Genomic DNA, 23,969 nt, shown 5'->3' on the forward strand with positions numbered 1-23,969 from the left:
CTTTTTTTTTCTGATAGTTGATCCTCTCATTTTCTGGGAAGGGTAACGTTGAATGTCCTGGAAGAAGAGATACTTGGTTTCCAGTTGAAAAGTTAAATGTTCATCAACTAAATGTTACATCCCCATGGCAATTACTCCATGATAGTCTCTCTCTCTTTCTCTCTTTTTTTAAACATTTCTTTATTTTTGAGAGACACAGAGAGATAGAGAATTGAGCAGGAGAGAGAGAGGGAGACACAGACTCTGAAGCAGGCTCCAGGCTCTGAGCTGTCAGCACAGAACCTGATGTGGAACTCGAACCCGCAAACTGTGAAATCATGACCTGAGCTGAAGTCGGACGCCCAACCGACTGAGCCACCCAGGTCCTCTACTCCGAGATAGTCTTGGTAAATGCACTAAGGGAAATTTTCTTTGACTATATGTGATGGATTCTTTTTTTTTTTTAACTATAAAATTTATAGGAAGAAAAATTCATAGTGTTCTCATGTTACTTTCTCATCTGTTGTCCTAGGCTTATCCAAGAAGATTGGCACCAAATATACTTGTAGGCTGATTAGTAGATCAACATCCCCTAGAAGAAATTAATTTATCTTCTCTCCCACGGGCACAATTCTGCCATTAAAATGTGAAGCAATGATTGATTTAGACATAATTATATAATAATAACCCATCAATATTATACTAAGCATTAATCTTCTAAATCCTCACAGCTCTATTGTGAGTTAACCAAATAATTACATTTTACACGCTACCTTTTCTCTTTTGTATTACGGAACTACTACTGAGTGAATTACTGCTTCATCAACTACCTACAAGAGCAGATCTGCCATAATCATTCATTCATTCAAAAAGTATTATTTGAGGGCCTACTATGTGCCAGCCACTGTTCTGGAAGCTTGGGATACATCAATAAACAAAAGACAACATGACTACCTCATTGGGCATATATCGTATGATGTGTATTGAGTATAATAAAATAATAAAGTAAAATATTAAGTCACAAGTACTTTGAAAAATAATGGAGTAAGACTGGAAGATTAGGAGTATTGGGCCAGGCCAGTGATGGGGTAGTACGTTTCCTGTAGAGTGGTCAGGGTGGCTTTACTGAGAAGTAGATTTTTGTACGGATTTGATAGAAGTGAGGGAGTGACCCATGAAGATATGTGGGGGCAGAGTGTGCTGGGCGGGGGGTACAGCTAGTGCCCTGAGGTAGGGTGTGCCAGCGTGGCTAAGGATAGGGCGAGTTAGGGGACAAGTGGCTGGTGACGTCAGAGGTAGAGAGGGCCTCATTGAGTAGGGCCATGTAGGTCACAGTGAAAACTTGGCTGTTTCTCGGAGAGAACATGTTGAGCAAGGGAGTGGCCTGTCCTACGATTGTAGTCTGGGTGCTTTATTAAGAACAGATGGTAAGGGAGCAGTGGATGAAGTCATTGTTACAACCTGGCTAATGAAGTCTCTTAAAACTTCACCAGCCTGTTAAAATTTATTGAAAAGAAAATGTTGAGTATTCTAAGGAAATGCAGCTGTACGGTTTTCCAGTGCTAATATTAGCCTGGTGCATTCTGGTTGATTGACCATCAGAGTACGAAAATTGAGGGCTCGTTTTTGGTCTGCCTTTTAATGAAAAGCTGAGCTATTTAAAAGTGGAAATTATACATCATGCAACTTTGTAATGTAAATGTGATTGAAAAGAGTCGTTCCTTCTGCAGTGTTTCGGGGGGCCTATGGAATAACCAGAAGAAAAAACACGCCCCTCACTTCCATGTAGTATTAGATTAAATTCTCCGTAATAGCCTAGATGTTCAAATGTATCCAAAGGGAGGGGGGTGCACAGCGGGGGGAGCAGAGACTTCATCCCATCCTGGGTATCCGGGGCCTTTGGGATGGTGTCGGCTCGAAGCTGCCAGTGAAGTCATCGCAGCAAGATAGGGGTCTCCGAATCCTCGGAGCTCAGTTCTAACTATGTCACCTCCCTGTGTTCTGGGGTCTTACTTGCCTCCGAGAAGAATTTATATTAACGATTTTTTCACTTTTTAATGAGGGGAATGCTTACAAATACTCGGTGGGCTATTTCTTGACCTAAAGCCCGCGTCAGCAAAGCCGTATTTTCTTGGGCAGGTGTGTTGGGCAGGGGTGGGGGTGTGTGTGGCAGAGTCCCTGCTCCGATGTCCCTGAATAACAGCTCTGCCTCCAGCTGCCCAGCACCCCAGGAAGCCCCTTCCCTTGTTAGAGTCGCTCCTGCGTTCTGTGTTTCCCTAGCAATCTTCACTTCAATTTTTAAAACTTAAAAATTTGGAAAAAGCAGAAATACAAAGGGGGAAATGCGAGCGAAGCTTGCAATGTTGTTTATACAATTACTTTTTCATTCAAATATAAAAAAATAAAGATGAACAATATCTGATATTATTGGCTCCCCCCCCAAAAGCACAGTTAAAGTCTCAATCACGTGTATATAAATGAATACACATATGTTCTAAATACTGAAAGTGTAAAGTCAACTTCCTTTTTTTTTTATTAAAAATTTTTTTAATGCTTTATTGATTTTTGAGAGAGACAGAGAGAGAGAGCAGAGTGCAAGCTGGGGAGGGGCAGAGAGAGAGGGAGACACTGAGTCTGAAGCAGGCTCCTGGCTCTGAACTGTGAGCACACAGCCTGACACGGGGCTTGAACTCACGAACCGTGAGATCGTGACCTGAGCTGAAGTCAGATGCGTAACCGACTAAAAGTCAACTTTCAAAAGTAAGATACGTAAAAGGGAGAGTCTAAAATGATGTAAAACGATATGCAGCAAAAAGATATAAAACACAGGTAAATGATGTGATATAAAAATAATCAGCCAAGTGATATAAAATATCTAGGTAAAATGATATAAAATAATGCTTTGTTTATATCAGAAACTGAAATGTGACCGTGAATTTTACAAAGCGTGCATTTCACTTCACTGGGGTGATTACCAGGAGGGGTTATTTGGGTTTGGCACATTTAGTAATGAAAGCATGTGGTCATTTGGAACCTGTCTGGTTTCTTTTTAACTTGGCAAGCATGCCTGCTGGAGAGCCATGAAGTTTTTTCTAGTGTTTGTAACCAAGTCTGTCTGTGTTTTTGTTTTTCTAGAAGTTAGTTTGACATTCTTTCTCTCTCTCCAGCCTTTACTTGGAACAGTACCAATTCTCCTGTAACATTTGTGATTCGGACCTTGATCAATCATTGTTAGAAATGGAGGTTTCTGATGTACTCAGACTAGGGAAGGCACAGAAGGTGCCTTCAGATTTAATCTCAGAATCATCATCATTTGCAAAAGTTCTGAAAAACATTATAACTAAATTATGTATGCTGCTTGGGCAAAAAGCATAAGGCAAAAGGGAAGAAAAAAAAAACAACCTCAACTCATCCAAACTTGCAAACAGCCTAGGTTAAGGATCAGCTGGCAAGATCAGACTACATTTTTTTAATGTTTTAATTTTTATTTTTTTATTGTTAAAGTTTTTATTTAAATTCTAGTTAACATAATATTAGTTTATATATTATTATTATATATTTATTATATTTATATAATATTTTATATTTATAATATATATTATATATATAAATATGTTTATAAAATATATATTATATATAAATATATATTATAAACTATATATATTTATAGTTTATATATTATATTATACATTTATTATATTTATATAATATTATTATATAATATTATTAACATAATATTAGTGTAATATTAGTTTCGGGAGTAGAATTTAGTGATTCATCGCTTACATATAACACGTGGTGCTCATCATAGCAAGTGCCCTCCTTAGTGCCGTCACCCATCTAACCCATCCCCCCCCACCTCCCTCCAGCACTTCTCAGTTTGTTCTCTATCGTTCAGAGTCTCTCTTAGGGTTTGCCCCTCTCTCTCTTTTTTTCTTTTCCCTATGTTCATCTGTTTTGTTTCTTAAATTCCACGAGTGAAATCGTATGGTGTTTGTCTTTCTCTGACTTATTTTGCTTAGCATGATACACTCCAGCTCCATCCACATTATGGCAAAAGGCAAGATTTCATTCTTTTTGATGGCTGGGTAATATTCCCAAGTAGAAGAAGGGAGCTGTAATTCTGACCTACAACAAGGTATTAGCATATACTTGTTAAAGTAACTTACAACGGTGCTGGATACACACCTGAAGCTTCTCGTAGATCACTTACTTGGCAGAATAAACTTTGAGACCAAATGCTTTTGTCCTGACTTTAGCAAAGTATGTTGGAAATGTAATGGTAGAGAACAAAACCGTCCGGAAGCATTTCCGGAAACTGCACGTAAACACGTGTTAAAGCTGTAGTAGTCACAATTGCCTTCTTCTTAAGCCCGCTGACAGGTGTCCAAGGCTTCTGTTCAATGCTGGCCTTTTCTTTGCTGGGCCATTCAGAGGCAAGTCCTTTCAGTGGTGGTTTCTCCTTGACTGTTTTCTCCTGGGTTCTTTTTACGTGACTTGCATTTGACATGCGTTTCAAGCCTATATAATTTCAGGAGTTAGCGATTTCCAACTAACCAGCACCAGAGTGCCCATTCCTGCAGTGCTGCTGCAAAATTAAGTCTTCTAAGATGCAGTATTGAAGATGGACGTACAAACACAAGTTGCAGATTTTACCATTAATATCCTTACTTTAAAAAACTTCCGTTTGTTTCATTTGATCCAGAAGATCTTGGTCTTTTCTGTCATCCCATAGTTTGGAATCAGTGGGCCGGGAAACTGGAAGAAAGGGAATTATGGCATTGGCAAAGCGGGCATGTTCACTTGAGTGTGCATTGTGATGTTAATTAGTGCTTACACCTCCTAGTGGGCAGCTCAGATCCACAGCCACTAATTTGGAGCATTTGGGACGTGTGCTCAGCCCCCACCCGATGGCTGTTCTGTCACGCTTAAGCCACGGATGGGACCTAAATTCAAGTGTGTGAACATAGACATCGATTGGGAGGCTCTAACTTTACCTGGCTCTCATTGCAATAGTTTTTAGTTGTTTTGTTTGTTGTTTTTATTTTCTTTAAATGTTTATTTATTTTGAGGGAGAGTGCACCTGCACATGCATGAGCGGGGGAGGGGCAGAGAGAGGGAGAGAATCCCAAGCAGCACGGAGCCCCACTGGGGGCTTGATCTCCTGAACCCAGAGATCATGGCCTGAGCCGAAATCAAGAGTCCAGATGCTGAACGACTGAGCCACCCAGGCGCCCCTGTTTTGTTTTTAAAGGCTGTTGTTCAGCCTATTGGAAAGGGAGATGCAGAATAGGGTGGGTCACAATTCAGCATTCTATTTGAACTTGAATAATGACAGCCTTGCATCCCACGTTGCTTCTGTCCAGTCCTCCTTTCAAAGGCCAAGAAAATTATATCCGTTATTAAAAAATACCTTTTGGAGCTTTCTGTCATCATGGCTCCTCTCTCTTGTTTTAGTTACGTCAACTTTCCCACATGTTTTCTGAATTCAGGCACACAATTTTCACCCCAGTGGTAATAAGTGACCTGCCACCCTGGGACTTGCAAGAGCAATTTTCTTTAAGTACCCAATATGGCTGGACCCATCACCTTTACCCTCACGCTAGGTGCCATGCTGTTAGGATAAAACCAATTAATTGTTGCACGAAGCGAACAGCACTTACATACGGAATTCTGAGAGGTGATATTTAGTAACACTAAAACGCATCATGAAATTGGCTCAGTATAAACCTGATGGCATCTAATTTTTGTATGCCATTTTGGCTCCTCTTGACTCATCTTGGAGATAAATGAAAAAACCTACTGGCTACATTTGACTTTGAATAAAGCTTTGGCTTTCTGAAAGAGGAAGATCTCTGCCTGAGTTTGTGATCTCTCTGAGGCTAGATCTTAGAGTTGGGGTGAGTTGTCCACACCGAGCACGAGTGATTTACAAGAAGAAAGAAGAAACTTGACGGCTGGTAGATGTATTGGTTCACAGTTGATATCATTGCAGTTTCAAGTTGCTTTAAGCAGGGTTCAGGCATTCATAGAAGAACATTGCCTTCTAGTGACAAATGTGCTTCAGTATCATATTGACTTAAAAGTGGTGAAGCCAGCCCAGTTGGTGCCCACGGATGTGTACTTGCTGTCTTCAGGGAGGCGATGTTGTAGAACCATTTAAGGGGTGAACTCTAGAATCAAGCCCAGCTCTGGAGTCTTCTAGCTGATGGACCTGGAGCTAGGCACTTCACTTTTTGGGGGGCCCCAGTTCCCTTATCAGTAAATGGGGGTAATAACAACATGCTGACGAGGATGAAATGAGGTGCTGCATGGAAAGTGCTTGGTGTGGTTACAACCACATGTTCCAACGTGTCAACCATCGTAAATAGGTTTCTGGTGTTAGCATGCATGAGACTTGCTTGCTTGTCATTATTTGCACAAATAGAAAAAAATGAAGAAGAGTAATAATTTTAGCTTTGCTGGAAACCCAAAGGGGTTGAATGCATCGAGTGCAAAGAGCCTTGGGAGGGGAGACAGGAGATCATTTTAACTCTGCTGCTCAGTAGCTACCCAACTGAGGGTCCAGCCCCCTAGCTCTCTGGGTCTGCATTTCCTCATCTTCAGAGGAAAAGGTTTGCCCCAGCCCAGCGCTGTTGTCCTTGCTAACGTCAGCATTTCGTGCGTCCAGGAATGCGTGATTATTTCATTTAAAATACCTCACTGTGGTAGACACTGAATAAATATTTGCAAAGTTGAGTGGAATCTGCCAACTTTATCTCTGGAATGTAGATGACGTGGTTTTAGGATAGGCATTATAATGGCGTAGAAAACAGCAGTCGTGCTTTTTGAGATTAAAAAAGAAGACATAAAATTCAAAGCCACAGACAAGCTGCTGTCATCAAGTCCCACAGACTGAGGGGCCTACACAAGAGAAATTTATCACCTCAAAGTTCTGGAGGCTAGAAGTCCAAAGATCAAGGTTTCTGCAGAGCTGGTTCCTTCTGGGGGCCCAGAGAGAATCTGTCCCACACTTCTCTCCTAGCTTCTGGGGGGTTGCTGGCCATCCTTGGCACTCTTGGTCTCTGCTGTATCACTCCCACCTCTGCCTCCATCCCCCCCTGGCATGCTCTTTGTGTGCATGCCTGTGTCCAAATCCCGCCCCCCCCCCCCGCCTTTTTTAGAATGGTGCCTATTCTATATTGGAGAAGAGGCTCACCCTCTTCAACACGACCTCATCTTAACTCGTTACATCTGCAGTGACCAAGATCACATTCTGAGCTACTGGGGGTCAGGACCTCCACATATGAATTTTGGGGTGATGCAGTCTACCCCCAATAGGTTACTTGTTCCATCTTCTAATGCTGCTCCCCAGCCAGCCATCCTTCCATCCTTCCCCCCAGTAAACACTACTGCTCAGGACAGGTGGGTGGGTACCAGACAGTCTTATGAGGAATTTTCTTCACAGAAGGATCTTTAAAGTCCTACATAAATGGTCCCCAGCTAGTTCTCAGCAGTGAATCCTTTAATTCGCGGCTGACTGGTGACTTTTGTTTCTATCTCATTCCTTTTGCCTTTTCTCTGGCTGTCCCTCTAATTCTGCTCTTCCTCTTTCCTCCTCATCCCGTTCGCCTTCTTCACCGAGCATGTCACTTGTCATAAGCAGACCATTCTGCCACCAGATGGTGTGCAAGGATTGTGAAAAGAATCGAAAGATGTTGGCCAACGTGGCCGCTTTTCAATATTTTATTTCCAGGAAAAGGCTAGCACTGCCAGCCCCAAATGAGATTCTGAGATTGTGTAGATTTGACTTTCCATATAAATTTCATCTTCTTTTATTGTGGAGATAGAAACCAGAACTGGAAATCTTGCAGAAAAGAAGCCTGTATAATTTGATGAATTAAGTTCATAGGAGATTCTGATTCAGAATGGATTTGACAGTATTATTAGGCTGGGATGTGGGAGCGAGACTGTCGGGTCAGAGGGCCACCTCCTCAAACAGATAGATTCAGAAATCGCAAGAAAAGGGAAATCGATTGAGGGCACGCATGCTATTCGTGACTTGAGCTGTCCCCTCATTCAACAGTGTCACATGAGGCCTGCGGCCTGAATGCCATTCGAGACTGCAGCCACTCACAGTCTGCTTTGCTCAGCTTATATAGTGTTTTCTTAGAATTATTATTATTAATTGCCAATGTTAAAATAATCACGGTATTTTCCACAATCACCCAGATTTCGGGCTTCTTTTGGAAAAGAGAAAATCTGAAGACCCAGTGAGACTGGCTCCTAGTTTTTCTTGGCAATGCTTTCGTATCGCTGAGTTATGCCTGTCCCTTTCGTCGGAATGTGTGATTTCCAGTTTCACTCTGTTTCCTCCACCCCCTCTTATGTTACCCTGAACCTTTACCTTTGTTTAAAATGTTACCTGCCTCTGCCCAGCCCTTGAAAGGTATTTGAATATGTGACCCTGCTCTCCTGTTCCCTAGGTGAAGACACGGGGCCTGGAGAGGGGAACTGATGGCTGACTCAGTGCCACACGGTTCTTGCTAACCCAGGCTGCCCCTGTGACTACCTGGCACAGAGGAGCCCTGCCTTTCAAACAAAGAGCTAGGAGAGAAGGCAAACACTAATAATTAAAACATGAATCGCCAGGGGCCCCTGGGTGGCTCGGTCAGTTGAGCATCTGACTTCGGCTCAGGTCACGATCTCACAGTTCGTGGGTTCGAGCCCCGTGTCGGGCTCTGTGCTGACAGCTGGGACCCCGGAGCCTGCTTCGGATTCTGTGTCTGCCTCTCTCTCTGTCCCTCCCCTGCTCACGCTCTGTCTCTCAAAAAATAAAATAAAAAATGTTAAAAAAAGTTTTTTTTTTTACAACATGGGCTGCCATCACTCGGGTGTAGAAAAGGAAACTGGAGACACACACACACACACACACACACACACACACACGAAGAAATGGGGAGCCCTTAAGTAAACACCTCACAGAGAACTTGGGAGAGAATGGGTAGATACACGATCAGAAGACCATCGGTCTCCAGAAAGAAAGGAGCTCTGAAGGATTTACATGCAAGTTTGGGCTGTCTTTGGGGCAGACTCATGATTAAGCATTAGGCAGGTTAATTAAGGAGACTAGGTAGCAAGTCAGCTAGAAACTGGATGGTTTATCATGACGCCAGGAATCAGCAGAATGCCTTTGTGGGTGCCTGGCAGAGACTCTCCATATCAACGCGGGGACCGAGGAGGGAAAACAGATAGGGTAGCAGTGATTCTAAAGGAGGGAGCAGAGAATTTTTGGCCCCAGTGAAAACCAATGGCAGTATCAGCGGGTAGAGCTGACTCCTGGGTGATTTATGGCAATAGCAAGACTTATTGAGAGTTTACTCTGTGCTAGACTCTGCACTGGGCTTGATACGTGTGTTATCACTGCAATGGCAGCCCCCGGAGGCTCGGCCTGGTGATAAATGCCCTTAATCAAATTTGGGCTGGCCAAGCGGTAAATGCACAGCATACGTAGGATGTGATCCGCAACAGTGGCTGAGACACATGGTTTTGGTTGGATGACAGGTCACAAGTTTTATTTATTTATTTTTTAGATGTTTACTTATTTTTGAGAGAGGGAGAGAGAGAGAGGGGGAGGGGATGAGTGAGGGAGGGGCAGAGAGAGAGGGGGAGAGAGGATCTGAAGCGGGCTCTGTGCTGACAGCCGAGAGCCCCGTGCGGGGCTTGAACCCATGACCACGAGATCATGACTTGAGCCAAAGTCAGACGCTCAATGACCAAGCCACCCAGGTGCCCTAACAAGTTTTAAAGAAGTAAAATTTTGGGGTGCCCAGGTAGCTCAGTCGGTTAAGTGTCTGATGCTTGATTTCGACTCAGGTCAAGATCTCGTGGTTTGTGAGATCGAACCCCATGTTGGGCTCTGTGCTCTCAGCACGGATTCTCTGCCTGGGATTCTCTCTCTCCCTCTCTCTCTGCTACTCCCCCACTTGCATGCATGCGGTCTCTCTTTCTCTCTCTCTCTCTAAATAAATAAATATACTTAAAAAAAAGTACAGTTTTAATTTCTAGCATGTAACAAATTTCCAAAGGGTCACTAAGCTGGAGGACTGACAGATTGTCAGTGAACCTTTATCCTGAAAGCACGATGTAGCTTTTGGGAAAGCGTAGTCTAGAAAATCTTATTGCCGCTCAGGGTGTGCTGGTAAAATCTGTAAAAAGGGCACCTCACGAAAGAGCTAAGCAAATGACCTTTGTGGAGAGAGAGAGAAGATTGCTGGGCTTCTAGAAGAGGGAGCTGTGTGTGGCTGGAGCCCTTTTGAGGAGGGGAACGCATGGGGCTGGTAAAGAAACCGTGGATGTCCCATCCCACCTTCCAGAAGCCCCTCTGATGCTTCAGAGGCGGCAGCTCTGAAGGAATGAGTGCCCAGACCCGTTGTGTGTAACACGGTTATAATCGATCTAGAACAGTAGCTGGATCTCTCTGTTTGTGGATGCTGTTAAGCTCTTTGGACCAGAGGACTACTAAACCAGTCGGGAAAAGCTGCCAGAACTCCTGGAAGATACAAATCCTAGACGCATGTATTGCATCTGGAGAAGAGTGATTCCAGTTGTAAACTTACGATGCCCCATGAAACCCCAGGCTTTTAAAAGGTCCGCTCGAGAAAGCCATAATGTTCTCTAAGCCTTAAGAAAACTCAGTTCTCAGAATATTACTACAGGACTAGTTGCCATTTCTCAAAATCCAACAGTCCCACCGATAGGTATTGAGTCCCTGTTATGGGCACAGAATGGAACTGGACATAATTCGGGAAGAAACCTGCCAACTGATCTTTTCTCCTTGCTTTCTTACTGTGTCCAGTGGTTTACTTTCTTTTTCTATTTGTTCTAAGGGCAGAGTCACACCCACGGCTGAGTGAGGCATTTCCCTCCATTTTACTTGCTGTTTTAGTTTGTCTGCATTAAGAAAAAAGAAGTTTGAGTTCACTCCTACTCCAAAGAGGGCATCTTCCTGTTGTCACAAGCGGACTTAGTTATTTGACCTTATGCTGCTCTTATCAAAAGTCGGCTTTCTCACTGTTTGCGATATCACGGTTGCTACACCCAGAGATCCACTCCAAATGGCTGCTTCTCATATTTGGGGAAAAGAAAATTTTTTTTTAATTTTCATTTTTTAAAATAATTTTATTTTTTAAAATTTATATCCAAATTAGTTAGCATCTAGTGCAACAATGATTCCAGGAGTAGATTCCCCAGTGCCCCTTCCCCATTTGGCCCATCCCCCCTCCCACGACCCCTCCTGTAACCCTCAGTTTGTTCTCCATATGTTTGAGTCTCTTCTGTTTTGTCCCCCTCCCTGTTTTTATATTATTTTTGTTTGCCTTCCCTTATGTTCATCTGTTTTGTCTCTTAAAGTCCTCATAGGAGTGAAGTCATGTGGTTTTTGTCTTTCTCTGACTGACTGATTTCACTTAGCATAATACCCTCCAGTTTCATCCGCGTAGTTGCAAATGGCAAGGTTTCATTCTTTTTGATTGCCGAGTGACACTCCATTGTATGTATATCCCACATCTTCTTGATCCATTCATCCATCCATGGACATTTGGGCTCTTTCCATACTTTGGCTATTGTTGCTAGTGCTGCTATAAACATGGGGGTTCATGTATCCCTTCGAAACAGCACACCTGTCTCCCACGGATAAATTCCTAGTAGTGCAATTGCTGGGGTGGAGGGTAGTTCTATTTTTAGTTTTTTGAGGAACCTCCATACTGTTTTCCAGAGTGGCTGCACCAGCTTGCATTCCCATGGGGGAAAAAATATTTGTATGTGAGTATTGTTTCTGGTACCCCGCATTCTCTAAGAGCTTAAAATATTAATGCTGAATAAAGGGCTATTTTTATGTTAACATTCCCTTACTGACTAGCCTCACATAAAAATATTTTTTCCTTATGTTTTTACCTTCAGTGGACAACCTTTTCACTAGGCTCGGTGTCTTCGTATTTGTCTCCTCCTCCATTTCCTCCTCTTCCTCCTCCTTCTCCTCCTGTCCCTCTTTTAGCCACAACCAATAGCAAGAAATGTACTTTACACGACTACTCAGTATAAGTATACACAATAGGAACAAGTTTCTTGAACCACATACCTTTAAGATATGTGGTTGCTCTGCTATGTTCTGTTCTGTCCTTTTTCATTAAAAATATGCTAATTGGGAACAAATAATCCTAAAGACCCCACAAACAACCGCAAAAGACCCCAAATAGCCAAAGTAATGTCGAAAAGGAAACCAAAACTGGAATTATCATGGTCCTGGACCTTAACCAGTACTACAAAGCTGTAATCATCAAGACAGTATGGTATTGGCACAAAAACAGACACATAGGCCGGTGGAATAGAATAGAGAACCTGGAATTGGACCCACAAATGTATGGCCAACTAATCTTTGACAAAGCAGGACAGAGTATCCAGTGGAAAAAAAAGACAGTCTCTTTAGCAAATGGTGCTGGGAGAACTGGACAGCGACATGCAGAAGAATGAAACCGGACCACTTTCTTACACCAGACACAAAAATAAACTCAAAATTGATGAAAGGCCTAAGTGTGAGACAGGAAACCATCAAAACCCAGAGGAGAAAACAGGCAACAAACAACCTCTTTGACCTCAGCCGCAGCAATTTCTTGCCTGACATGTCTCCTAAGGCAAGGGAAACAAAAGCAAAAATGAACTATTGGGACCTCATCAAGATCAAAAGCTTCTGTACAGCAAAGGAAACAAGCAACAAAAGTAAAAGGCAACCGATGGAATGGGAGAAGTTATTTGCAAATGGCATCGTATAAAGGGTTAGTATCCAAAATCTATAAAGAACTTACCAAACTCAACACCTGAAAAACAAATAATCCAGTGAAGAAATGGGCAGAAGACATGAATAGACAGTTCTCCAAAGAAGACATCCAGATGGTGAACAGACACATGAAAAGATGCTCAACATCACGCATCATCAGGGGAAATACAAATCAAAACCACAGTGAGATGCCACCTCACACTGGTCAGAGTGGCTAAAATGAACAACTTAGGAAACAACAGATGCTGGCGAGGATGTGGAGAGATGGGAACCCTCTTGCACTGTTGGTGGGAATGCAAACTGGTGCAGCCGCTCTGGAAAACAGTCTGGAGGTTCCTAAAAAAATTAAAAATAGACCTACCGTATGACCCAGCAATAGCACTACCAGGAATTTATCCAAAGGATACAGGAGTGCCGATTCATTGGGGCACGTGTACCCCAATGTTTATAGCAGCACTTTCAACAATAGCCAAAGTTTGGAAAGAGTCCAAATGTCCATCAACTGATGAATGGATAAAGAAGATGTGGTTTATATATACAATGGAATATTACTCGGCAATGAGAAAGAATGAAATCTGGCCATTTGCAACAGTGTGGATGGAACTGGAAGCTATTATGCTAAGTGAAATAAGTCACTCAGAGAAAGACAGATATCATATGTTTTCACTCATATGTGGAATTTGAGAAACTTAACAGAAGACCATTGCGGAAGGGAAGGGCGGGGGGGAAGAGTTCAAACAAAGATGGAGGCAAACCTTTGTATTAAGAGACTCTTAAATACAGAGAACAAACTGAGGGTTGATGAGGGGGGCAGGGGGAATGGGAAAATGGGTGACGGGCCTTGAGGAGGACATTTGTTGGGGTGAGCACTGGGTGTTGTATGTGAGGAATCATGGGAATATATTCCCAAAGCCAAGGGCACACTGTATACACTGTATGTTAGCTAACTTGCCGATAATTACATTTAACATACATACATACATACATACATAAAACAAATGCTGATTGTGGTCCATTGAGTTTGTTAGCCTGTCGTAAAAGCAATACTCTCATTCATGTGAGTAAAGCCTAACCTGTAGGTCCACTTTTGCTCCCTCTCCCTTTCTTCATTTCGTTGTCAGAATTAAATAGCATTGTTTTGAAATTAGAGAAAAATAGCTATCAGGGCCCCCCATGTCAGTATGGCAACAATGATCATTTTGCATATTCCTTCCCTACCGCCCTTGTCCTTATGCTTGTATAGTTGTGTGGCCAGGACACCAGCTGTGAGCCCCACTTGTCTGATTACATAGTACTGCAGGGTCTCTTGAGTAGAGTACGGTCTCCTTGAGGTATAGTTGTATTTGTTGCAAGCACCTTGACATTTACGTAGTGTTTGGCCGCCAGATAGAATGCTGACTGATTTTTATTGAATTTGCTAATATTCTTTTCATTATGCATTTTTTTTCTAATTATAAAATCACGCGTATGAATTTGGGAAATTCCAGGTGAGTACAAAGTAGAAAACAGCATTTAGAATTCCACTCTTCCAGGATAAACACTATGAACCATTTAGTGTCTTTATATAATTTCTATGTGAGTATAGTTTGAGATTGTTGCTATAATACTTCATGTACTATCTTATATTCCTTTTTTAAGCTTGACATTGTACTATAGACAGTCTCACTTACTGAAATCATTTAACAAATACCACTTAAAAATTTCTCTATTATTGCTAATTTAGGTAGTTTATAGTTGTATTTGTTTTGTATGTATGTGTGTTTTTCTATAAAGAACTACAGTAAGCATTAGGGCCTAAATACTTATCTGCATTTTAAGGCACATCCTTAATATAGATTTAAACAGCAGGCTTATTGGGCCAGAAGGTATGGGCGCTTTCTGGACTCTTGACGCTGACTGCTGAGTCCAGGTTGGGATTCCAGAGTGGACCACTGTGTTTTTAATTTTTTTTGGTAATGTTTATTTATTTTTGAGAGAGAGAAAGGTGGTGGGGGGAGGGGGAGCGGCAGAGACAGGGAGACACAGAATCCAAAAGCAGGCTCCGGGCCCTGAGCTGTCAGCACAGAGCCCCACGTGGGGCTCGAACCCACGAACTGTGAGATCATGACCTGAGCTGAAGTTGGACACTTAACCGACTGAGCTACCCAGGTGCCCTGAGGATCACTGCTTTTTTTTTTTAAACATGAGAGGGAACTTGGAATTACTCAATATCTACGTGTAACGTGTCTCAGAAGGGAGGGCCAGTGTCAGAATGACGGATCCACACTCCTGAAGACATCGGTGAGGGTTGAAAGCCAGGGCAGAAGATGATGTCGTGTCCTCTGACCCAGGGAGAAAATAAGTTGGCAGGGGTGGGGGGTGACCGAGTTTGTGCATGTGAGTATACAGGTGTGTTGGGGGCGGGAGAGCTAAGGAAACCCTGCAGAATGGTTTTTATCCTCTCGACTTTTATCTTCCCAGAGTCAGGGAGTAATTGTGGAAGTAGGGAATAGGAGGGGCATTACGGTGACTTGCAATAACCCCCTTGAGAAATGGAAGGGGGAGTTGCCTAGCAACCCTTTATAGGAAGAGGTGGATGGAGAGTTCCCAAGTAACGCTGGGGAGTTCACTGAGCCGGACCTTCCTACATCTAAAGTAGTACCAGTCTGCAAAGTCCTCTGATTTTTCTATGATCGGGAGTGCCTGATGCTTCAGCAGGGAAGCAGAGAGGAGAGTGGATGAGCTGATCTGGGCTAAGAGTTTGTAGAGTGGCTGCCGAAGTTGGGAATGAGGCTAAGGAGGCAAGGACTCTAGCAATAGTGTTGTTTAAGTGAGGCATCATGGGATACAGGGCACCAGAGGGCCTATCAAGTTGATGGAATGGGAGGAAAGGAGCGTATTCTGTGTATTTATATTTGCAGCTCAGATCCTGAAATACAGGCTAGCCTGGGGTAACGGTGTCGGAGGTAGGAAGAGGCTCCTGGAGACCTCTCTCCTTAGAAGCTAGTTTTGAGTCTACTCCATGGGTTCAGGTCAGGAGCAGGGAGATTTGAAGACATTAAGAACTAAAGCTGCTATCGGATGCTTTCGCCTTTTATCTTCGACTAGAAGGAAAATGCTAATAGTGGCTCAGAACAGCAGACTAAATAGTTCGATGCTGGTCTGCTTGGCGCATCCTTAAAAGGCCAAATGGTGCCTCCCTGGACATACTTCAGAAATAAAATTAAGAAAGTGCCCAGAGCAGTTTGCATTCTGGGTCAAAGTGAGAAATTCGGGCTATCTTCCATCAGGTCGAGGATTATACTAGTGGACATTCTGAGGACTGGGCATTCTTGGATTAACTTGACATGTTTGGATTTAAAGGATCGTTTGGGACAGAACCAGACCCCTCAGAAGGGCTTCTGGGGTAGGGATGAGAGATCTTGGTGAAGCAAAATGGCCACCCGCCAAGGTATTTGGGCCAAATGTAGGAAGTCAACGTTGCTCAACACACTTCATTGGATTGTGTGGTTATTTCTGGAGTTGGCGTTTTCCGAAAGAGTATTATCAGTCTGCCTCTCCATTACTCTTTTTGTCTCAGCAATATTATGGAAGGGGAATGTCTGGGTATTGTATTCTGAAGTCAGATGAAGTTTGTTTATGACATTAACTGAAATGTAAGTTGGCTCTTTGTAAATATTGGAAAAAAGCCTTCCAGCTGCTCTTTTTCCTGCTCTCAAGCTAATGCTAATCAATGAAGGTATTTGATTAACCTCTTGAAGCCTATTATTCAAATAGGCCTTGAATGACTAGACTGATAAATTGGACAAAATTAATTGCGGGAGGTGACAAACTCTTGTGCGTCACCACAGTTCATACAGCTCATTCTGCCGGTTCTCTCAAGCGAGACCATTAACTCTGGGGTGTGATAGACACCAGACACCGCAACACAAGCCATGTTTCATTTCAGAGCAGAACTTGAGAGGACTAAATCTCTCAACACTGCCTTATGCAGTGCAATTATGGGATAAACTTGAATCAATTTGTTGCTTCTTTTGAATTTGGAACGCATTTCTGTATTTTATACGGGCTTTATAGATGTGTGTATCACGTTCCTAATCATCCTTCTCTTTGAACTCATGGTTAGAGTAAGGAGTTGCTCTTTGTTCATTGTCCTACATCGGTGATCCTTGTTTAAGAAGGCCGGCAGGGGCTCCTGGGTGGCATTCGACTCAAGTTATTTAATGTTTATTTATTTTTGAAGGAGAAAGAGACAGAGTGTGAGCGGGGGAGGGACAGAGAGCGAGGGAGACACAGCATCCAGAATCCGAAGCAGGCTCCAGACTCTGAGCTGTCAGCACAGAGCCCATCACGGGGCTTGAACTCACAAACTGTGAGGTTATGATCTGAGCCAAAGTTGGATGCTCAACCGACTGAGCTACCTAGGCGCCCCGCATCTGACTCTTGATTTCAGCTCAGGTCATGATCTCATAGTCATGAGATCGAGCCCTGAGTTGGGCTCTGCTGGGCACGGAGCCTGTTTGAGATTCTCTCTTTCTCTCTCTCCCTTTGCCCCTCCTCCGCTCATATTCTCTCTCTCTCTCTCTGTCTCTCTCTCTCTTCCTCTCTCAAAGATAAAACAAAGGCAGGCACCCAATCTTGAGAGAATGTTGCAACGTAGAAGAACTAGAAGGGAATCTACAATTAAACTCAGACCTAGTTCCAGCCTCTCACTGGAACTTTGGACATAGATCTGAGTGCCCCCAGTTAAAAGTAACATTTAGCCTATGGAGAAATCTTGGAGGAATCACAAGAGTGATTTCGAGATCTGCAAATAGAACCAATATGAAGACAACATGAAACCAGACTTATTTCTTCTGGAAGGAGAAAGATTTATGGTAGACCAAAAGGCATCTTCAAATATGTGAAGGGTTAGCTATTACTCCTGGGATAGTGTGATATTGTCTTTTGATATACTCTCTGGATAAAAATCAGGGAAAATTGGTGTAAATGGTAACAGATGGGAGGAAAAGAATTTTCTGACGGGAAATGCAAAGAGAACGCTAACAAAACGTGTGGATTTCATTTCTCTAGTGAAGGTCTGACCATTTTCTAGACATTGGATTGAATAGATTTTTCCATTGGTGGTGACCCACAGCTGAGTCTTGTTCTCAAGATGCTGAGGTTTTATGATTCTGTCACCATTCAACTTTGCCCTTTTAGAATGTCACTTTTACTATGATCTCTTCTTGGAAGTAAAAATATCTTTTCTCGGGTTAATTCTTAGAAAACGGTAACGGTGTTCCATTATGGAGTTATTTATACCTGTGTTGATAGAAAAGGCTGTGTTCGGGGCGCCTGGGTGGCTCAGTCGGTTGAGTGTCTGACTTGGGCTCAGGTCATGATCTCGCAGTCCGTGAGTTCAAGCCCCGCGTCGGGCTCTGTGCTGACAGCTCAGAGCCTGGAGCCTGCTTCAGATTCTGTGTCTCCCTCTCTCTCTGACCCTCCCCCATTCATGCTCTGTCTCTGTCTCAAAAATAAATAAACATTAAAAAAAATTAAAAAAAAAAAAAAAAGAAAAGGCTGTGTTCTCAACAGATATTTAAAACTCCAGACTGAGGGTGACTTTTTTTTTTTTTTTTAATTCAAATCCAAGTTACGTAACATATAGTGTAATAATGATTTCAGGAATAGAATTTAGTGACACGTCACTTACGTATAACACTCAGTGCTCATCCCAACAAGTGCCCTTCTTAATGTACATCGCCCATTTAGCCCATCCTCCCACCCAACATCCTGAGGATGATTTTTCTTAAAGTTGCTAGATGAGGAGGGCTTTTAAATTTGCTTTCTCCTCACTTGTGATGTCGTGGCCCTCAAGTCCTTGTTTTCAGAGATGTGTTCTTTGTAAGACAGAATATAACCTTATTAAGAAGACCTCAAATTCTATAGGCTGGGGTCTGGGGAAAGAGCCTGGTTTCTTTTGGTCCTCAGATATCACCACCTAGTGAGTTTTTATGACTTATGCCCTGACATTCAGAGCCAAACCCCTTCAATAAAAGAAGGTGAATATTTTATTTATAAAAATTCTTTAACATTATAAGAATTTTGGTTTCTAGTATATATTGTTCTTCCCTCCCTGACACAATTAACCTCCACAATGAATTTTATCAAAAAAGGATAAAGCAAAAAACATGATAAATTATGATTCTAAACTTCTTCTCATGCAGTACATTGAGAAAACGTCATCTCTCATCAGATAAAGATTATATACCATGTGACAATTTCCAGGAAGCATAGTGACTATACCTCCAAGGTAGCAAAGTAAATTTCTACACGTTATGGTGTTTTCTAGTTATTTAAAACTTTTAAAATTCATTGAAATGTGGGCATTTATTTAAAATGCAGACTTTGAAACTTCACTGAAAATCAAGATCGGGTTGCTTCCTAACGTGGTCAACACATGTGGTGACAAAGACAATTGTTACATGAGATGGTTGATTCTAAAGCTCTCAGCCAAGTTACCCACAAAGTGAAGTAAAGAGCTTATCTGTAAGACTTAGTTTGAGGGGCACTTGGGTGGTTCAGTTGGTTGAGCATCTGACTCTTGATTTTGGCTCAGGTCATGATCTCTTGGTTCATGGGATTGAGCCCCCTGTTGGGTTCTGCACTGACAATGTGGAGCCTGCTTGGGATTCTCTCTCTCTCTCTCTCTCTCTCTCTCTCTCTCTCCCCCTCTGCCACTCACACTCTCTATGTCTCTCAAAATAAATAAATAAGCTTAAAAAAACCAAACAAACTTAGTTTGATCTTCAACAAAGGTGCCAAGAACACACAATGGGAAAAGGACAATCTCTCGATAAGTGATGCTGGGAAAACTGGTTACCCATGTGGAAAAGAATGAAATTGGACGTTATCTCACTCCATTTTAAAAAATCAACTCATGTTGTATGGAAAAAAATTTGACAATAAATTATATTTAATATAAAAAAATCAACTCAAAATGGATTAAGACTTAAATGTTAAGATCTAAAACTGTAAAACTACTAGAAGAAAGCATAGAGAGAAAGCTTCATGACATTGGTCTGAGCAGTGATATTTTGGATATTGCCCCGAAAGCAAGGGCAACAAAAGCAAAAATAGACAAATGAGGTTACATTAAACTAAATAGGTTTTTCACCACAAAGCAAACAATCAACAGAATGAAGAGACAGCCGAGGACTGGAAGAAAATATTTGGAAACCATATATCTGTTAACAGGTTAATATCCAAAAAATATAAGAAACTGAAGTCAATAGCAAGAAAATAAATATCCTGATTTAAAAATGGGCAAAGGACTTGAACAGATACTTCTTCAAAGAAGATACACAGATGGCTAACAGGTATATGAAAAGATGCTCAACATCATTAATCATCAGGGAAATACAAATCAAAACCACAAGAGGAGATCACCCCACACTGATTAGAATGACTGTTCTCAAGAAAACAAAAGGTAACAGTGTTGGTGAAAATGTGGAGAAAAGGGAACCCTTGTACACTGTTGGTGGGAATGCAAACTGGTGTAGCCATTATGGAAAACAGTATGGAGGTTCCTCAAAGAATTAAAAATAGAACTACTATATGATCCAGCAATCTCACTTCTGGGTATATTTCCAAAGGAAATTAAGTCAGTATCTTAAAGGGATACCTGCAGTCCAAGTTCATGGCAACATTATTCACAACAACCAAGACATGGAAGCAACCTAAGCGTCCATTGATAGATGAATGGATAAAGAAAATGTGGTATATATGTGTGTGTTTATGTGTGTTTGTGTGGGAGGGTGGGTAATAATAGAATATTTTCAGTTATGAAAAAAAGAAAGAAATCCCGTCATTTGTGATATCTTGGATGAACCTTGCTCAATGAAATAAGCCAGGCATAGAAATAGAAATACTGCATGATCTCACTTACATGTGGAATCTAAAAAGTTAAACTCATAGAGGCATATAGACTAGAACAGTGGTCACCAGGGGTGGGGAAACGGAGGAAACGAGATGTTGGTTGAAGAGTACAAAGTTGCAGCTGTAAGATGAGCAAGTCTAGAGATCTGCTCTTCATGATGACGACGATAGCTAATAATGCTGGACTGAATACTGGGAGTTTGCTAAGGGAGTAGATTTCAGGGTCTGTCATCATACACACAAAATGGTAACCATGTGAGGAGGTGAAATGTTGATTAGCTGGACTATAGTAATCACTTCACTATAGACATGGATATAAAATCATGTTGTACACCTTAAATGTATACAATTTTTATTAAAAAAAAAAGACAATGTTGTCCCTTTCTTTCTTTCTCACTCTTATCCTCCTTCCCTTCTCTCCTTTTTTTTTTTTTCTCTACTATCATTGCATTGCTGTGGTTGTGATGGGCAACTGGGGTGTAATTTTTAGAGCAAACTCTTCTGCCATTTTTTAACACTTTATTTTTGGCTTGGGAAGGAAGATTTTGTGTTTTCTCAAAAGAGTTACATGCTTCCTCATTATCTTTTTCTCCGTGTAATAAATTTGTGACTCCAGAAGTGAGTACTTTTTACAAATCCTATCTTTCCCCACGAATATAAATAAGCCATGTTTTTAATGTCCCCATTTCTTTATTCTTTAATGGGTTAAATGTAATTTGCAGATGAGATCGTTTTCACGCTGGTGAGAGTTTTTTCATTTGTTCATAACTAGCATCCTTTGTAAGCCCTGCCATTTAATTTCCAGTGTCCATGTAGAATGACGTAGCTGATAAAGCTCTGTTTTTCTCTGTGCTTTATTTGTTCTAGATACATTTCATATTGCTTTTCAGTCGACAGGGGAAATTACGGCTGCAGAAATGGTACACGACTCTCCCTGACAAAGAGAGGAAAAAGATCACCCGGGAAATTGTTCAGATCGTTCTCTCTCGTGGTCAGAGGACAAGCAGTTTTGTTGACTGGAAGGAACTAAAACTTGTTTATAAAAGGTGTGAGTAACTTTATGAGAATTGTCTTTCTCATTATGGCTTTGGGTTGTTTAATACCGAGCGTTTTCGATTACAACACCAATTCCATCATTTACTGAAAGTTTTGGAGGCTGGAGCCCAAATATTTATACCCATAGACTAACAAAAAAGAATTCTCATTTGTTGAGAGGTTCTCCCTGTGCCAGGATGGCTTCTAGATACTTAATCTACATGTGGCTAATATACAAGTACATTCAAGGAATAGCTTATGGGCACCTATTGTATTTCCAGCCCTTCTAATGGCTGTGGGCGCAGTAACTACCAGGCAGGGCTCAGTGCCGCTCTCTTGGAGCTTACTCATTGGTCAGGTAAACAAAACCTCAGTTAATAACAGATGCTGCGGAAAAAAATGCAGGTTAACGTGATAGAGAGATGGACGGCTGTTATTATTACTCATATTTGCAGATGAGGAAACTGAAGCCACAGAGAATGCAAGTAATTAATTAGTCTTCAGCCACAGTAACTAAGTGGCAGTTGGTAGAGCCAGGCTTTATTTTTTTTAAGTTTATTTATTTATTCTTTTGAGAGAGAGAGAGAGAGAGTGCGCGAGTGGGCGAGCATATGTGCATATGTGGGGGAAAGGCAGAGAGAGAGAGAGGGAGAGAGAGAATCCCAAGAAGGCTCTGCACTGTCAGCTCAGAGCCCCATGCAGGGCTCAAACTCACGAATCATGAGATCATGACGTGAACCAAAGTCGGGCGCTTAATCGGTTGAGCCACCCAGGTGCCCCCATATCTTTCTGGCTTTAAAGCCTATATATTCTCTCCTGATAGCACCTGCTTGCCATAGCAAGACCATACTGGAAAGGGACCTCAGTTTATGGATGAGGAAACTGAAGCCCTAAGACGTAAAGCACTTTTGCCCATAAAGACCCAAATAACTGATGCCTAAGCCAGGACCAGAACCCAGCTGACCTGACCCTGCATCCAACATCCTACTGCCACTCCCAGAAGGAAAATGCACATTAGGAAGGTTCTTGCACGGGGTGTTTATAAAACCTGAAAGGAAAAGACAGAGGCGACCTTGTGGACCATATTTAATGAAGTAAATTACCAGGAGGTGCCTGGGCAAAGCTTCTGCTGCTGAGTCCCAGGATTAAAGCTTTTAGTACTAGCATCCAGAGAGATGTCAGTGAAGGCCTCTTAAAATGAGCATCCCAGGGACAGTAAGGCAAAGTCCCAGGAAGCACTTGCCAACAGGAAGCTTGCCCTTACTCCCTGCCTGCTGTTTTTTTAACACTTTAAGTTCATTTGTAATTTAAACCATTGTATAAAGAAAAGGCTTTAGCAGTTTTCTCAACAGATACTTGCAGCTCCTGGGTTTATGAGGCTGAGCAAGGCAGACTGAGGACCTGCCTTTGGGAAGCCACTGATCTCGTGGGGCAGAGACAGGCCACTAAATGGGCAGTGCTCTGATGGGGGAGGCACAGGAGTGCATAGCAGGGCATCTGGTCCGGTCGGAGAGGTTGGAGATTTCCCAGAGGAAATGACGTCCAAGTTCAGAGCTAAGGGAGATGGAGGCAGTTATCCACACGAATGGGATGGGGAAGACTATTTTAGGCAGAAGAAAGAGTTGCAGAGGGTAAACTGGATAGGCTAAAGGCGGACACATACAGAAAGAGGGCAGCACAGTGTGAGGCGAGAGCCCCGGTCAGGGGGTTGAAGTTTAGAAAAGACAGTTCACAAGCGGGAGAGGGGCGTGAGCATTCCCCCATTCCAGTGGGCCAGGGACTCTGTCCCCACTGGACTGTTTCCTCGGGGTAAAATGGTGTTGAGAGTCTTTCATATAATTAACAGAAAGAACCCAATGGCTGCCATGTTTTTACATATTCTATTTCACATTTTGGAAACATACTGGATGTGGTGAATGATGATTTCCTTTTTTGATTTGGATGGTTGGGGGAGACTCTCTGAAGAAGAGGTAACTTTGTGTGTTCACTGCGGAAAACACCAACTTCAGGTTATTTGATGTGTCATCATATTTTACTTTTCTTTCTTTCTTTCCCTTTCTTTCTTTCTTTCTTTCTCTCTCTCTCTCTTTCTTTCTTTCTTTCTTTCTCTCTCTCTCTTTCTTTCTTTCTCTCTCTCTCTCTCTCTTTCTTTCTTTCTTTCTCTTTCTTTCTCTCTCTCTCTCTCTCTCTCTCTATCTTTCTTTCTCTTTCTTTCTTTCTTTCTTTCTCTCTCTCTCTCTTT

The 23,969-nt window shown here is 42.1% G+C and overlaps 1 protein-coding gene across 1 annotated transcript in view; it reads left to right on the plus strand.

The window, feature by feature from the left end:
- The window catches only part of AP1S3 (adaptor related protein complex 1 subunit sigma 3), a 60,288-nt gene that overhangs the window by 20,783 nt on the left and 15,536 nt on the right, over nt 1-23,969 (plus strand). Inside the window, exon 2 of the mRNA XM_049615860.1 lies at nt 21,560-21,738. Within this exon, the coding sequence (XP_049471817.1) occupies nt 21,560-21,738 (179 nt within the window). The remainder of the gene's footprint in view (nt 1-21,559; nt 21,739-23,969) is intronic.

This window comes from Panthera uncia, assembly GCF_023721935.1.
Source record: "Panthera uncia isolate 11264 chromosome C1 unlocalized genomic scaffold, Puncia_PCG_1.0 HiC_scaffold_3, whole genome shotgun sequence".
In the NCBI taxonomy this organism is placed as follows: domain Eukaryota; kingdom Metazoa; phylum Chordata; class Mammalia; order Carnivora; family Felidae; genus Panthera; species Panthera uncia.